This window comes from Ochotona princeps, chromosome 6, assembly GCF_030435755.1.
Source record: "Ochotona princeps isolate mOchPri1 chromosome 6, mOchPri1.hap1, whole genome shotgun sequence".
Lineage (NCBI taxonomy): Eukaryota > Metazoa > Chordata > Mammalia > Lagomorpha > Ochotonidae > Ochotona > Ochotona princeps.
The window spans coordinates 35507829-35524322 of NC_080837.1; the positions used below are offsets into that span (position 1 = coordinate 35507829).

General features: G+C 43.1%; 1 protein-coding gene across 1 annotated transcript; it reads right to left on the bottom strand.

Moving 5' to 3' along the window:
* Window positions 1-1503: 1503 nt before the first annotated feature.
* On the bottom strand, window positions 1504-16313 carry CCNDBP1 (cyclin D1 binding protein 1). Its single transcript, XM_004578137.3, has 11 exons — window positions 16176-16313; window positions 15972-16031; window positions 15675-15754; window positions 13266-13347; window positions 10845-10941; window positions 10622-10695; window positions 10066-10142; window positions 8399-8679; window positions 5727-5787; window positions 2206-2252; window positions 1504-1943 (listed from the first exon to the last, which is right to left on the bottom strand). Exons 1-11 carry the CDS (start codon window positions 16282-16284, stop codon window positions 1829-1831), a joined length of 1083 nt encoding a protein of 360 aa, XP_004578194.2. The 5' UTR covers window positions 16285-16313; the 3' UTR covers window positions 1504-1828.
* Between the last annotated feature and the right edge of the window lie 181 nt (window positions 16314-16494).

Below are 16494 nucleotides of genomic sequence, written 5' to 3' on the forward strand. Positions count from 1 at the left end.
TTATTACAGCCAGATATACACAGAGGAGGAGAGACAGAGAGGAAGATCTTCCATCCGATGATTCACTCCCCAAGTGAGCCGCAACAGGCCGGTGCGCGCCGATCCGAAGCCGGGAACCTGGAACCTCTTCCGGGTCTCCCACGTGGGTGCAGTGACCAAGGCATTGGGCCGTCCTCAACTGCTTTCTCAGGCCACAAGCAGGGAGCTGGATGGGAAGTGGAGCTGCTGGGATCAGAACCGGCGCCCATATGGGATCCCGGGGCGTTCAAGGCGAGGACTTTAGCTGCTAGGCCACGCCGCCGGGCCCAAGTTTCCTATTAATATTAATCCTGGGAGACAGCAAGCAGGATGATGGCTCAAGTACTGGGCCTCTACCACCCATTTAGGAGGCCTAGATAGAGTTTTAAGCTCCTAGCTTCAGACAGGCCCAGCTGTGGCCACTGCAGGTTTTGGAGGGTAAACCAACAAAGCTCTCCATCTGTGTCTGTCCTCCAAACAAAACAAAACAAAAAGCTTGTTCAAGGAATTTCAAAAGCATAACAGCTGGGGGCTGCTGTTGTGACATCAGTATCCCATATCACAATGCCAATTTCAGTGCTGGCTGTTTGACTTCAAATCCAGCTCCCTGTTAGTGTTCCTGGGAAGGCAGCAACAGATGATCTAGGCCCCTGCCAACAAATGAGAGACTGCAGATGGAATTTCAGGTTCCTGGCTTTGACCTGGTCCGGACCAGGATTTTAAGATCATTTGGGAAGCAAACTAGAAGAAGAAGGTCTCCCTGTGTGTCACTCTGCTTTTAAAATAAATAAATAAATACATATTTTAAAGAAAAAAGAATGGCTGCTATTGCTGCCAATACCTAAAAGGATCAGAAAGGCAGCTGATCCTGAATTATACCTGGAGAAGAAAGGGACAGCCTTAAGGATGGTAAAGACTTTAGCTCATGTATAAAGTCCAATTTACAACACCAAATGGATTTAACCTCCTACCCAAAACGTGATCTTGTACACGGAGGAAGACATATAATTGTTAATTTTGCATCAGAATGAACTGAAAAATACTTAAAAATCCTCTTGTGCATTACAAATTTTTGATGTATAAAAAATATGATAGTTACATTTGGGGACATACATAGAATAATGGTAATACAATAACTAGTATGATAATATAGGTAGGCATAAAGAGAATAAAACTGTTTAATATACTTTATCGGCATGGAGTAAGCCTGGTGTAACATTCAGAAGGCCTTACTAAGAAAAATCACATCACAGAACAAATTGAAGTACCAAGAGGGACATTGGAATCATCTGCTCTAAATAAACTAAAGCCATCTGTTTTTGTTCTAAATACACATCTGATCAGAATCGTATCAGCAGACCTATAAACCTATAAATGAAAGCAATGCTCTACTCTCAACCTGCTGTATTTCTGATAGGAAGAAATGTGGGAAACAGAACTCATTTAATCTTCAGCAGGTCAGCATTTTGTCGAGACCACCACCAATTTTGACAATGAAACAACACACTTTATTGAAAATAAGGAGTAAGGGAACCTCCAAGAGGCAACTCAGGATCATGAGCACATGCAATTATCATTTGCATCTAGCACAGAAAAATATATTACACTCATGCGGTTTATAAATAATCACCGGTCTGGTCTAGCAACAATCTCTGGTAATAATTTTGTTGGTGTTTTGTTAAATACAGAAAAGAATGCCCTTTTTATCCAGCAAGCATTATTTCCACTCTGTTTTAAAGAAGCAGACATCAGAGCCTGGCTATGATGCATAGAGACAGAGGGAGAGAATAGTACAAATGAACCTGAACACTCATAGTTCGATTTCTCTCTGAGTGAGCTCCTTGATTCTGTTCATGCAGTGATCAATGGCATTCATCAGTAAAGGGATCCAACTGTCTTCTGGCTGGGGGGTCACATGACTAGCTCTGCGAACAAGACAGAGATAAACAGAGGTGTGTTATAATATCAAGGGAAACACCTACCCCTCAAGAGAGCACAGAGGAAACTACAACAAAGGCAAGGTAAACCATTTTGCAGAAATTCAGCTGCTCCCTCACCAAAGTTTAGAGAAAACCCCACACTCACTCTGGCACACTCCCTGAAACTGGGGCTTGGGAGCTGACAATGGTTTCACAGGAAATCAGGCCTATACTCAAACGCTATCTGCGGGAAAGTCTTTATACTTACTTTGTAATTTCAAGTGCCTTCTTTAAAACAGAAACAAGCTTTGCAGACTAGAAAAGAGACAAAGAAGTTATTCACCCTGAGCTCAAGTATTCAAAGGATTCAAGTTTAATAAACATTATTGTGGGGCCTGGCATGATGGTCAGTGGCTAAACCCTTGCCTAGCATGCTCTGGAATCCCATATGGGCACCTGTTTGTGTCCCGGCTACTCCATAATGCAGCTCCCTGTTTGTGGCCTGGGAAAGCAGTACAGAATGGCCCAATGCCTTGAGACCCTATACCCGCATGGGAGACCCAGAAGAAGTTCCTCGCTCCTGTATTCAGATCATTTCAGCTCCAGCTATTGTAGCCACTTGGGGAATGAACAGCAGATGGGAGATCTTTCTATCTCTCCTTCTCTCTGTAAATCTGCCTTTCCAATAAAAATAAATAAATCTTTAAAAATTATTATGAAAAAAAACCTTTGACATTGGCATTGTGGCACAGCATGCAACGCCACCACCTGCAACTCTGACATCCCATAAGGGCAATTGTCTGTGTCCTAGCTACTCCACTTCCAACCAAGTTCCCCGCTAATAGGCCTGGGAAAAGCAGTAGAAGATGACCCAATTGTTTGAAACCCTACTACCCATGTGTGAGACTCAGAAGTAGTTCCTGGCTTTGGCTTGGCCTAGCCATGGCCACTGCGGCATCTTGGAAGTGGAAGATCTCTCTCTGCAACTCTGACTTACAGATAAATTAAAAAACAAAAAAAAGCCTTTAAGGCAATATACAAAACCAAAAACAATGACTACGTTAGGATGGTAGGCTCATGGGTTCTCTCCTACTTTGCAAAAATTATATTAATACCTCTGATGTAATATCCTTATATTTTTTACATATTATATAAAGATTTATTTATTTTTATTAGAAAGGCACATCAGATTATTTATGGAGGGAAGCAAAGACAGAGAGAAAGATCTTCCATCAGTTGGTTTGCTCCCCAAAAGGCCACAACACCTGGAATCAAGCCTATCCAAAGCCAGGAACCAGGAGATTCTTCCAGGCTCCGATATGGGTGTAGATACCCAAGGTTTTGGTCCATCCTCTACCACTTTCCCAAGCCACAAGCAGGGAACTAGATGGGAAGTGGAACAGCTGGGATCCCACACACACAGTGATGATTTAGCCAACTGAGCCATTGTGCTGGGTCCTAAATATTTTAAAAAGGAAAAAGAAAATAACCTAAATTTCTTCCAGGTGCTCACAGCTCAAAATGTAAAGCAGAAACAACTACTGCTCCTTTAGAAAAATGCGTAGAAATTTAACAGCATTAATGTCAAGATAATATGGGTGGGCCCAGCGCAGTGGCCTAATGGCTGAAGTCCTTGCCTTGAACATGCCAGGATTCAGTATGGGCGCCAGTTCTAATCCTGGTGACCCCACTTCCCATTCAGCTCCCTACTTGCAACCTGGGAAGCAGTCGAGGACAGCCCAAAGCCTTGGCACCCTGCACCTGCATGGGAGACCTAGAAGAGGCTCCCTGCTCCCGGTTTTGGATTGGCTCAGCTCCAGCTGTTGCGGCCACTTGGGGAGTGAATCAATGAATGGAAGATCTTCCGCTCTCTCTCTCCTCTCTACATATTTGATTTTCCAATAAAAATAAATCAATCAATCTTTTTTTAAAGATAATATGGGAATATACATGTCATTAATATACAATAATATGCAAGGGCCAGAATTGTACCACAAAGGGTAATGCCACTGCCTTTAACAGTTATCTCATACTTAGGTGCTGGTTTGAGTCCTCACTACTCAATCCAGCTCCTTGACTGTGTGTCTGAGAAAGCAGCAAAGATGGCCCAGTATATGGACCCCTGTCACGTAACACGAGGGATGAAAATGGAGCTTCAGGCTCTGGCTTCCACCTGGCCCAGCTCCATCCACTGAAGTCATTAGGGTAGTGAACAAGAGTATGGAAGATCTCTGTTACTCTGTCTTTTCAAATAAATAAATATTCAAAAAAGAAATAAACAAATTCAGCAAATGTTTTTAAACTGCCATGGTAGTTGTATGTTTGGGATAACTGACAAGGTTTACTGCTAAAGACATCATTGCTCAGCAAGTCAATTTTTAAACATTTAATGCCCCCAAAATAAATGCCCCTGAAAATCCTATTCTACCTGAATATGTCTGCATAAAACAAACACAAATTTGATGAGTCTAATTTCTACTATCCAACTTATCAAACTTTTTTAAATATTTATTTTATTTTATGGGCCTGACACAATGGCTCAGTGGCTAAATCCTCACCTTGCAAGTGCTGGGATTTCATATGGGCACCAGTTTGTGTCCCAGCTGCTCCATTTCCCTTCTAGCTCCCTGCCTATGGCCTGGGAAAACTGTGGAGGATGGCCTAAAGCCTTGGGACCCTGTACCCACTTGGGAGACCTGGAAGAATCTCCTGGCTCCTGAGGTCGGACTGGCTCAGCTCTGGCCATTGTGGCCATTTAGGGAGTGAACCAGCAGATGGAAGATCTTTCTGTCTCTCCTTCTCTCCATAAATAGTATGGTCTGCCTTTCCAATAAAAATAAATAAATCTTTAAAAAATACTCATATATTTGAAAGGCAGGCCTGCAGAGAGGGAAGGAGAGATACATACCTTCCACCTGCTGCTTCACCTGGGTCTTCTATGTAAATGAAAGGGCCCAAGTCTTGAGCCATCTTCCACTGTTATCCCTGGTGGATGAGCAGGGGGCTGGATCGGAAGTGGAGTAGCTGGGACTCAAACTGGTACTCGTATGGTAAGTAACATTGTAGGTGGTGGTGTAACCTGTTATGGCACAATGTCAGTCCTGTTTATCAAATTTTAGAACTCATAGATCTGACTACAAAACATAAGCACTTTGTTAATTTTAAAATGCAAATAATTTGAGAATAATGTCAAGAGATAGGAACTTAAACTTACATAATAACACAAATTCCTCTAGTAAAGGGCATGGTACTTGAAAGAATAAAATAAATAAAATAAAATTTTTGTAAAGGTTTTGACATACAATGTTTTGAAATCAGAATATGTTTCTAAAAACTTACTTTTGCTTTAACTAGAAATCAAAGCAATTATGCAACAAGGCGGAGGAATCCACCATGGTGGGAGGGTTTGGGGAGGGGTGGGGAGAACCCAAGTACCTATGAAACTGTGTCACATAATACAATATAATTAATGAATTAAAAACAATAAATAATTAAAAAAAATAAATTAAAAAAAAAAAGAAATCAAAGCAAAAGTAAGAAATTAAGACTTGCTTTGGAAATCAAGTTACTGGCCTCTTAAAAATGACTGCCCAAGTGGTTATGGCAGAGAACTAACAAAGTTCATGGCTATTGTAATTCAACTTCAGTAAATATTAATCAAGCTCAGACATTACTACTGTGCTTATACCAGGTGTGATAAATAAATATACACACTATAACTTAGAGGAAACACTAACGATGAGTGAAATTCTACTGGTCAGTAGCTACCATCTCAAAGTTGGTACTTACGTTGATTCGCACTGTCAGATGGCACATAGGTGGATAGACACTCAGAGCCAAATCATCCACACTAAGAGCAGAAAGCACAAATAAACATTAGCAAAATGACGAAGAAATCTCACCTAGGTTGTTTCCAGCATTTAACTATGAGACTAGCAAAAAACTGACAGTCCCAGAAATGCCTTTCCACTTTCTTAAATTGGGTAACCAGACAACCAATACAGAATCAATTCATCTAGTATTTACTGAAATGCATATACACCACCCCACCAGGAGACTAGAGGAAAACTCTTTTGGTGAATGGATGGTACATGATTCATTCAGTCATAAAGGGGAGGATCTACAAATACGTTTCGTAATGGACGCAGGGAAGCTCTATCAACAGAAGTGGAGTAAAAGGTACCCTTACATACTAAGATGGGCTCCACTGTAACCAAATTTACTAGCCTCAGGAAGAAGACAAACTAACATCACTTCCCTTTCCAACATGATGTAGTAAGCATAAAACACTGAACTGTATAACATTCTTGCCAGAATGTGTTTAACCTGACTATAATCATGAGAAAATAATATTACTCTAGATTGCTGAGTATTCTACAAAATAACTGGTTTCTTTTAAAACATAAGAAAAAAAAGACAGGGACTACCCTAGACTGTAAGAGACTGAAGACAATCAAATGCAATGTGAGCCCTGAGACCTGGACAGAAGTCACAATTTACACAATATATCTTAGAGGCACTGACTGGAAAAATATGCATACTAGTTAATATCATTATAATCAACATTAAATTCTTTTAGGTTTTAATAATCTCTTCATTTTTAAGAGCTACATGAAGTATTTGAGTGAAATATCACTGACACAACTTTCCATTAGTTCAGGAAAAAAATACATCTATCAAGAAGTAAGTAAGACAGCTGGTGCACTGGCTCAACTGGCTGGCTAATCCTCCACCTCCAAGTGCCGGCATCACATATAGGTGCCATTTCATGTCCCAGATGCTCCACTTTCCACCCAGCTCCCGCTTATGGCCTTGGAAGGCAGCAGAAGATGGCCTAAAGCCTAGGGACCCTGCAACTGTGTGGGAGACACAGCAAGGGCTCCTGGATCCTGGATTTGGACTGGCTCAGCTTAAATAACTGTAGCCATTTGGGGAGTGAACCAGCAGATGGAAAACCTTTCTGTCTCCCCTTTCTATAAATCTGCCATTCCAATGAAAATCAAAAAATCTTTTTTTTTTCATTCTTGTAAAGAGAATGCCGTTTATTCGAAGTTGGCCTGCCTCTTTTATAGTCTGCCTAGTTCCTCCCAGTATTTTCCCAATGCTCAAGCAACTCCTAAGCTCCCCTGGGGGCATCTTAAAAAGGGGGAAGCAGGGAAGAGGGAACTTGGGGCCAAACCAGGGGCTAAATGCATCAGGCCAAGACTGCGCATCCTGCTACCCCTGGAGAAACAAGCTAAGCTGTGGAGTTAACCCTTGGGAGACCGAGCCCTGCATGTCCCCCTTTTTTTGTTTTTTAATGGACCCCTGTCTTAGGTTGTCCAGCAGGCAGCTGACGCCTTACCCATCATGAGGAGCCCCGCCCGGGGCACATGGGATCCCTGTCTTAGGTTGGTCATCAGCTCTGCCAGATCTTACCCGTCTCTGGCTGCCCATTACACATCATGCTCAACCAGACTTGCGTGCTAGGGTTTTCCACAGCCAAGGCCATCATGGTTTGTCAAATTATGACCTGCTCCCGGGCTTGCAAAAAATCTTTTTTTTAAAAAAGAAGCAGCATCAAATTACAGGGCACAGAGGGAGCCTAGGATTATAGCACCATTGGCTAACCTTCCTCTTGCAAGTGCCAGGATCCCATATGCATATTAGTTTGTGTTCCAGCTGCTCCACTTCCCATCCAGCTCCCTGCTTGTGGCCTGGGAAGGCAGCGGAGGATGGCCCAAAGCCTTGTGACCCTGCAACTATGTGGGAGACATAGCAGAGGCTCCGGGTTCCTGGCTTCAGATTGGCTCGGCTCTGGCCATTGAGCCCACTTGGGGAGTAAGACAGCAGATGGAAAATCCTTCTGTCTCCCCTCTCTCTGTAAGTCTGCCATTCCAATAAAAGTAAAATAAATCTTAAGAAAAGAAAAGTAGTAAGCGCACAGGGTGGTGAGGGCGAGGCCTGGCACAACAGCTCTATCAGCTAAACCTCTGCTTTTCAGCACCAGCATTCCATATGGGCACCAGTTCTATTCCAGTTGCTCCAATTCCTAGCCTGCTTCTTGCTTGTGGCTTGAGAAAGCAGTAGAGGATGGTCCAAAGCCTTGGGACTCTCACTCACCTGAGACACCAAGATGCGGGAGTTCTGAGCTCTTGGCTTAGATCTAGTCTAACTAGGGTACTTGAGGAGTAAACCAGTGGACTGGAGATCTATCTCTCTCTCTTGGTCTCACCCTTTCTCCTTGTTATTCTGTCTTTTAAAAAAAAAATCTTAAAGGAAGAAGCAAAAACGATATAGGAACAAAACGTTAACAATAGGTAAATCTGTAAGACAGAAGTAGGAGTTTCACTGATGAACTCGTGATTTTCCTGAAGGCTTGAGGATTTCCAAAACATTAAAAACTGGGAAAGGCTTTGTGATAAGAGAAGGAGCAGAGATTACAATGGTGTGCTGATGTGCCAACCAGGGCTCACACCTACCTGGGGCTAACCTCGTCAGAAATGTCCACAATGTCATCCAGCTGGGCCACCTGATCTTTCTTCCCATTCTCTGCCACTAAGACCCGGATTTTCTTCAGGCAGGCTTTGGATGCTCTCACCAGTGCAAGACAAGGGATTATGAGTTCCTGGTCTTCCTCTGACCAGTACAAGTCCCGATTGCTTGGAAACCCCAACATGTCATCCCCATCATGGTAACTGTCAGAGTTGTCTTCCTCAGAGTCATTCAAGAGGCCACAATAAGGGTCACATTCTTCCACAGCCTAAAACATACCATGATATATGTGAATACAAAAAAAAAAAAAAAAAAGACTATTGAGGACAGCGGTGTGACTGGTGGTGGTTCAACTGCGTCCAGTAATGCTGGCATCCCATTCGGAGTACTGGTTCAAGTCTCAGCTTTTTTACTTCCCATCTAGTTTTCAGCTAATGTGCCTGGCAGATAATAGGAAATGCCTGGTGGCGGGGGGGGAGGCTGGCACAGTGGCTTAACAAGCTAGTCCTCTGCCTGCATAGTGGATTAACAGGCTAATCCTCACATGGGCACAGGTTCATATTCTAGCTGCTCCACTTCCTTTCTAGCTCCCTCTTTATGACCTAGGAAAACAGCAAAGGACGGCCCAAGTCCTTGGGACCCTGCACCCATACAGAGGTCTGGGAGAAACTCCTGACTCTCAGCTTCAGCTTGGCCCATCTCTGGCTGCTGCAGTCATTTGAGGAGTGAATAAACAGATGGAAGAATACTCTGTCTCTCCTCTCTCTATAACTGTGACTTTCCAAGTACAATAAATAAAAATCTTACCAAAAAAAAAAAGAAGATGCTTGAGTGCTCGGGTCCCTGTCACGCAAGTGGGAGCCACACATGGAGTTCCTGGCGCCTGGCTTCAGCCTGACCCACACTAGGCTGTCATAACCATTTGAAAATGAACCAGCTGATGGAAGCGTCTCTCTGTTTTGCCTGCTTTGTCATTCTGCTTTTCAAATAAGTAAATAAATCAGTAAATAAGTAAATTTTAATTTAAAAAAGAAAAAAGCCCATTACACTTTTAATACCTCTACTGAGTTGTCCAAAACCCTTAGCTAGTTACTTAAGTAACAGCAACTGAATTAATCACTTTGCAATCCCTGTTCTTACACTTTGTATCCAGCAATGAAACAGGCAGGGTTGATGCACGTGGGAAGACAGAAGACAGGACTGTGATGGAAACTATTTAGTCCATCCTCACAAAGCCTCTTTTCATAATCAGATCACATCTATCAGTCATAAAAGGCCTGGGTTTTATTTTTATGTTTTTTTTTAGTCCATTTATTCATTTGAAAGATAGAGCGACAGAGAGATCAAACCACATATAGAGAGATCTTCCATCAGCTGGTTCACTTCATAAATGGATGCAATGGCCCAAGGCTGGCCAAAGCTAAGAGCCAGCAACTCCATCCACTGGGTGGCAGGGGCCCAGGGACCCACGTTACCATCTGCTATTTTCCCAGGCACATTAGAATAGAGCTAAGTTAGAAGTGGTAATGTCAGGACCCTAGCCAGTGCCCATTTCTAACATAAGAGTCACATGGTATGGCCTAACCCTCTGCACCACAATACTAGCCCCTGGAGTGGGTCTTCTAATGACCAGCATAGACAGAGCTACCCTCACCCGTTCCATTTCTTCATGTGCATCCTTCACAAAATCCACACTGTTGGTCAGCATTAATAGAGCTGCAGCCTTGTTATCTGTGAGTGAAAAATCAGAATCATTAGAAATAGAGGAAAAAACCTAACAATTCTATTAAGATATGAAGAGCAACCAACACTTGCTATTAAAATATGTCAATGACAGTCAACAAGGGTGACAGCTTAATGTAAAATTCTTCTCAATATGATTTGTCAGGAGAGAAAATAAATGGTCACATGATGGTTCTCAGCATGATCTTCCTAGATGACCACAGCTTTTAGCCCACTTTATTATGTCCTGTAGTAACACTCCTGGGACAGGACTAACAGAAAACTACATTTGTGAGACATAGCCTTAGCAAAAAGAGAATGTGAATTCAGAAAGTTGCATAATGTGTTCATGCTTATCTATGAATGTTGGTGATAAACGATATATTTCACCAAACTGTACAGAAATGAAAAATACACACTTTACAAAGCCAGAAGGTAGAGCTATTTTGGCCAGACAAGTCACTGGCCCACTGCCCATTCTGACTCACCTTTAGGTATCTGAGGCACCCGCTGGCATGCAACCCAGACACTGTTGCAGGAAATAAGGTCATTGTTCTCAGGGCTGGGGAAAGGAATCAGTAAGATACATTAATAACCTAGTCTCCTCTCTCCTAAAAATCTTCTTCCTGCCAGCTATCAGTAACTTTACCATGAACTGAGCTTTCCCTGACAGAGGTAAGGATCCCACAAACTGATAACTGGCATCATTACCTCTGGGCTGGAGCGTTGGAAAGTACTTCAACGAGCTGAGCCATGCCGTCCACAATGTCCAGAGTGGCACCTCGAACCAGTTTTCTCAGCGTGATCCCTACGGCCCAACCCAAAGAGTAAGCAGCCTGGCCTTCTTTTCGGAAGTTATCATCTGCTTTCCTAATTGTCAGACTACAGAACTTTGAGATCATGGGCACCACATGTTTGAAATTAAGTGCTCACACAAAACTTAAATCCCCATGTCATTTTCTTGCCCCTCTAACTACCCTTTAGAAATGTTCTCCAAAACAGATATGGAATGGAATCTCTCCATGACAGCATGTATTCATGCATTACGGACAGCAATCTCCTGATGACAATTATGGATGAAACACCTGAAGTTTAAACCATTTGTGAATAACCCTGAAGATCCTTGATTTGTATCATTTATAATTTTGGCTTGACTATAAATCAAGCCATGAATCTACAGGCAGGGATGAAGCCCACTTAACTCATGAAAGAATTAGGAAATCCGGTGTGATGTAGTATGGAGAGAGGAGAATAGTGATAACCTGGGCCCAGACACAGAGCTGAGATTAAGTCTGCATCCGTCACAGAATAGGTTGGGGCAGAAGACAATGAAAACCACAGGGCTTAAGAATCAGCAATTTCTTTCTTTCTTTTTTTTTATTCATTGATTACATTGTATTATGTGATACAGTTCCGTTGGAACTGGGAATCACCCCACCCCTCCCCCCGCCCTGCCCCAATGTGGAATATTCCACCTTGTTGCATATCCACTGATCAAGTACAGTTGAGATTCCCTCTTTGCGAGCATAAACTAAACATAGAGTCCAACATCTTATAGTCCAATCTAGCTGGACTAGGTCTACTGGGGAGACCCTGACCAGTCCGAGGGCAGAACCATCAGATTATCAACCTGATCAATTAAAGGTTCCAACATACCCTCAGCAACAATTAACTTCGCTGTGTAACTAATAGTTATAGTACTGAGTAACCAATATGTTAAAAACAATTGCGATTTCTTAACCATCTTCTGTGATCACCTCATTGTCAATTCAGTTTTAGTTTATACACAACATATAACATAATATACATAAAATAACATGTTTTACATAACATCATATCCTTTTAAATTAACGCAAACATGTGGTATCTGACCTTTTGGGATTGGCTCATTTCCCTTAGCATTATGGTTTCCAGTTTGGCCCATTTGGCCACAAAGAACTGCATTTTGTGTTTTTTAATAGCTGAGTAGTATTCCATGGAGTAGATGAACCATAGCTTTCTTATCCAGTCTTCTGGATGGGCATTTTGGTTGCTTCCATGTTTTTGCAATTACTGATTGTGCTGCTATGAGCATAGGGGCGCATGTTGGCTTCTCATAAAACATGTGTTTTGGGTATATTCCTAGGAGTGCTATTGCTGGATCATACGGTATATCAATTTTGAGTTGTTTGAATGTTCTCCATATTGATTTCCATAAAGGCTGTACCAACCTGCAGCCCCACCAGCAGTGGAATAGGGTTCCCTTTTCCCCACAACCTCGCCAACAAGTGTTGTTGGTGCTTTTATTCATGTGGGCCAGTCTTACTGGCGTTAGGTGGTACCTCATTGATGTTTTCATTTGGATTTCCCTTATTGCCAGGGAACTTGAACATTTTTTCATATGTTTATTTGCCATTTGGGTTTGTTCTTTTGTGAAGTGTTTGCCCATTTCCCGTGCCCATTTCTTGAGTGGCTTGTTTGTTTTGACATTTTGGTTGTTTTGTAGTTCTTTGTATAAGAATCAGCGATTTCTAACATTTCTTACATTTTCTAACATATTGGTCACTCAATACCATGTCAATTAACTCCATAAGGTTGTAAATTGCTGTTGATGTTATGTAGTGGCTTTTCATTGGACGGGATGATATTCTGCCAGCTCTGCTTTCAGACCAGAGATGGTCTCCCCAAGAAACTATTGCATTTATCTGAACAATAAGATGCTGGACTCTATGCATGGTACATGTTTGCAATGAAGGATTCATGACTGGATTTAAACTGTAATACTGCAACTATGTGGAGGAATCCACCATGGGGGGAGGGCATGGGGAGGGGTTGGGGGAAGCTCAGAGCCTATGAAACTGTGTCATAAAATGAAATGAAATTTCAAAAAAAAATAATAAAATAAAATAATGAACATGTTATATAATGATAATAAAAAAGGAATCAGCAAAGCAGGATAGATGAGAAGTTAGAGCTGTGTAACATCTGTATCTTAGCACAATGGCTTGCTTTTAGAGACCACTGACACAATAGAATTATTTTTACCCGTGATATGCTGAAGTTGGAAAAAGGAAAAAGTCTCAGGACATCACACATTGTATTAGCAGAGACCTAGTGTATACACACAAAGCTCACATGAACAAGGTGCCTTACCTTGCTCCTTGGGAAGTGAATAGTACACTGCAATGATTGCCGTGATAACAGCACAGACTTGTTCACAGAAACCCTGGGTTTCCTGCAAGGTGATGGGCCAAGTTCAGGATGAAAAAAGCAAATGTATTAAATCAATGTGGTCAATCCATTTACCACATGTGCACAGTTTTATAGAAGTCTTCTTAGGAGCTAAACCTTGAGCTATATTCAATCAACATCAGGGAGGAGCTGGATGACCACCACACTGGGCAGACATTTAATAAAGTAGTAAGAAACAATAGGAAAAACTTACTCCTAATACTTTAACATTTCAAGATACTCATGATCTGTTGTGAGACAGTCACCATATCTCAGGCCAGAAGGTGACAAACTATGGCCTGAAGACCAAATCAGGCTCACTGTTTATAAATAAAGTGCTCCTGGTACACAGCCATGTTCACAGGTTTATATGTTCATATTGTGTTAGCGCTAGGTGGGTGAAATAAGTTGCAAACCCTAAAATATTTACTGAGTTTTTAACAGAAAAAATTGCCAGCCCCAGCATTAGACCATTTTTCATGTCTTTTTCGCTTTTTTAGCAAAATTACAATCTGTCAATAAGGGTATAGTATCAACAACGCTCAGTGTTTATTTTCCTTCTCAGTGGCACTGGCTTTCTCATCTTCCCTATCCTTAATCCTCCACTAAATCCTAAGCCAATGCCACATAAGATGTGGTTCAGGTTAATACCAGTTAACAAACTGCTACCAGTGTGATCTGAAATAAACGCAGCAACTGAGAGGTGCTTAGAAATGCACATGGCAGGGCCCTGCGCAGTAGCCTAGTGGCTAAAGTCCTCGCCTTGTATGTGACAAGATCCTATATGGATGGCAGTTCGTATCCTGGCTGCTCCACTTCCCTTCCAGCTCCCTGCTTGTGGCCTGGGAAAGCAGTAGAGGATGGCCTAAGGCCTTGGGATTCTGTACTCCCATGGGAGACCTGAAGAAGCTCACAGCTCCTGGCTTTGGTTTAGCCCCGTCCTGGCCATTACAGCCATTGGGAAGTGAACCAGTGGATGCACAATCTCTATGTCTCCCATTCACTCTACAACTCTGCCTTTAAAATAAAAATAAATAAATCTTGAGAAAGATTTATAGAGAGGAGGAAAGACAGACAGAAATATCTTCCATCTGCTGGTTCATTTCCCAAGTGGCCTCAATGGCCAGAGCTGAGGTGATCCAAAGCCAGGAGCCAGGAGCTTCCTCTAGATCTTTCATGCAGGTGCAGCGGCCCAAGGCTTTGGGGCCATTCTCAACTGCTTTCCACAGGCAGGGAGCTGGAAGGGAAGTGGAACAGCCTGGATACGAACTGGCGCCCATATGGGATACTGGTGCATACAAGGTGAGGACTTTAGCCACTAGGCTACTGCACCAGGTTCAAAATAAATAAATCTGAAAAATATACACATCATCTCAATATATATGGATATACAGAATGAGACAGAAAATTACTACAAAAAACAAAACTATGAATATGTTCTTCTCAAATGACCTTTTTCCAAATTAAGTATATGAACTCTAGAAAAAATGAAGTTAGCACAGGGCATGCCTGCTTGCAACCAAAATGTTTATTTTCACTAGTCTTATAATAAAGGATTATTATCCATGTAGACATTCTCTATCTTAGCACTTTTTTTCCTGGGAATATTTTCTACTGACATACAGTGGCCCACAAAGATTGCTGTATACAATTCATGGCTTACAATATTGGCAAGATGGAACTGATTTAAAATGTTCACAGAGAGTACTTTGTTAAATATCATTCATGCTCCACAAAGAACCGAGCAATTTCCTATGTGCACTCAGAACTGATTTCCAAACTGTTACCATTTTTTTTTAAGAAGACCCAATGAGCTTTATTGTGCTAAAAAAAAAAAAAAAAGCACATTTACACTTCAATCTACAGGAATGTATGCATATGTGCATAAAATAGTCTATGTAAGGAAAAACACTATAAAGTTAACTGGGGAGAGGAGACAAAAATAGGAGGAAATAAACTTCAGTACACTTCAACTTGGCACCTTTCAAATGTTATACTATATAGTTATACTATAATGTTATAGTATATAGTATATACTATATACTATATAGTTATACTATATAGTATGATTTAAAACTTACTAATCAAACATAGAATGAAAAATACTAATATAAAAGGGTTCCTTGTTGGTATGAGGTAGTTCGGACAACAAGGCAGAGTTAAATTCTAGCTTTACCGCTTGGGTACCTGATTCTGAGCCTGTGAACCTGCTGACTCACGTGTCAGCACAACACCAATGTGAACTGTAGGTGCTAATTTGGGAGACCCGCCTACCCCGCGCCCCTAAGCACACTGCCTGTGAGCTAAGGACTGCAGGACAGTGGAGCCCACCTGCGGAGCTGGCAGTGGACGTCGACAGAAGGCTGTGGTCAGAGTCGTGGCCTCCCGGGACACATTCTCGGCTGCCTCAACTGCGGGGTGTCAGAGGAGCCCCCGGGTTAAGGCTGGAGCAGCTGCCGGAGTACATTCCCTCTCCACCCTTACCGCCCCCGACCTCTCCAAAGCACTTCCCCCAAACGCAGTTTTCACAAGGCTGGTGTGCCCCCAGAGGATGCGGCGAGGGCTGGGGGTGAGGGTGGCGAGTTAGGGTGTATGTGGGGGGCGGTCCACAACGCCAGGGGTACTCACTGAGTCTTCTCCAAAACAGCTCCCGGTTAAACTCTTCGAGGGTCCCGCGGGCTTCGCCGACTGGTGGATGTGGCATGGGAGGAACAGAGAATGGCGAAAGGCAAAGCTCAGGGAAGCGGAACTCGGGCTCCCCCAACCCCGGCCGCCCGGCCTGGCTTTTCCCCAGCCCCCAAAGCGCCCTGGACGTCCCTAGCGTCAGCTCACCCCGCACTCGAGGGAGCAGGAGGCGCAGCTCCACGGCCAAGCGCCGCAGCTGCTCCACAGGCGGAGCTGAGGTGGAGGCTGCCGCTGCAGGTGCAGCCATGTCGCCCATCTCAGTCACTCGGGAGACCTCGGACCACCGGAGTCCTCAGAGGCGCCCCGCAGCTTCCCCACCAGGACCTCTTCCGGCAACAAGCCGCCTGCCCCACCCCTTCCGGCGTCCCGAGGCCCCGCCCCTGGCCAAGGCCACGCCCCATGCTCAGGACTGGTCACCAGCTCTCTCCTTCCCAGAGGTGGGGCTGCAAAGCAAGGCTCTGGTTCT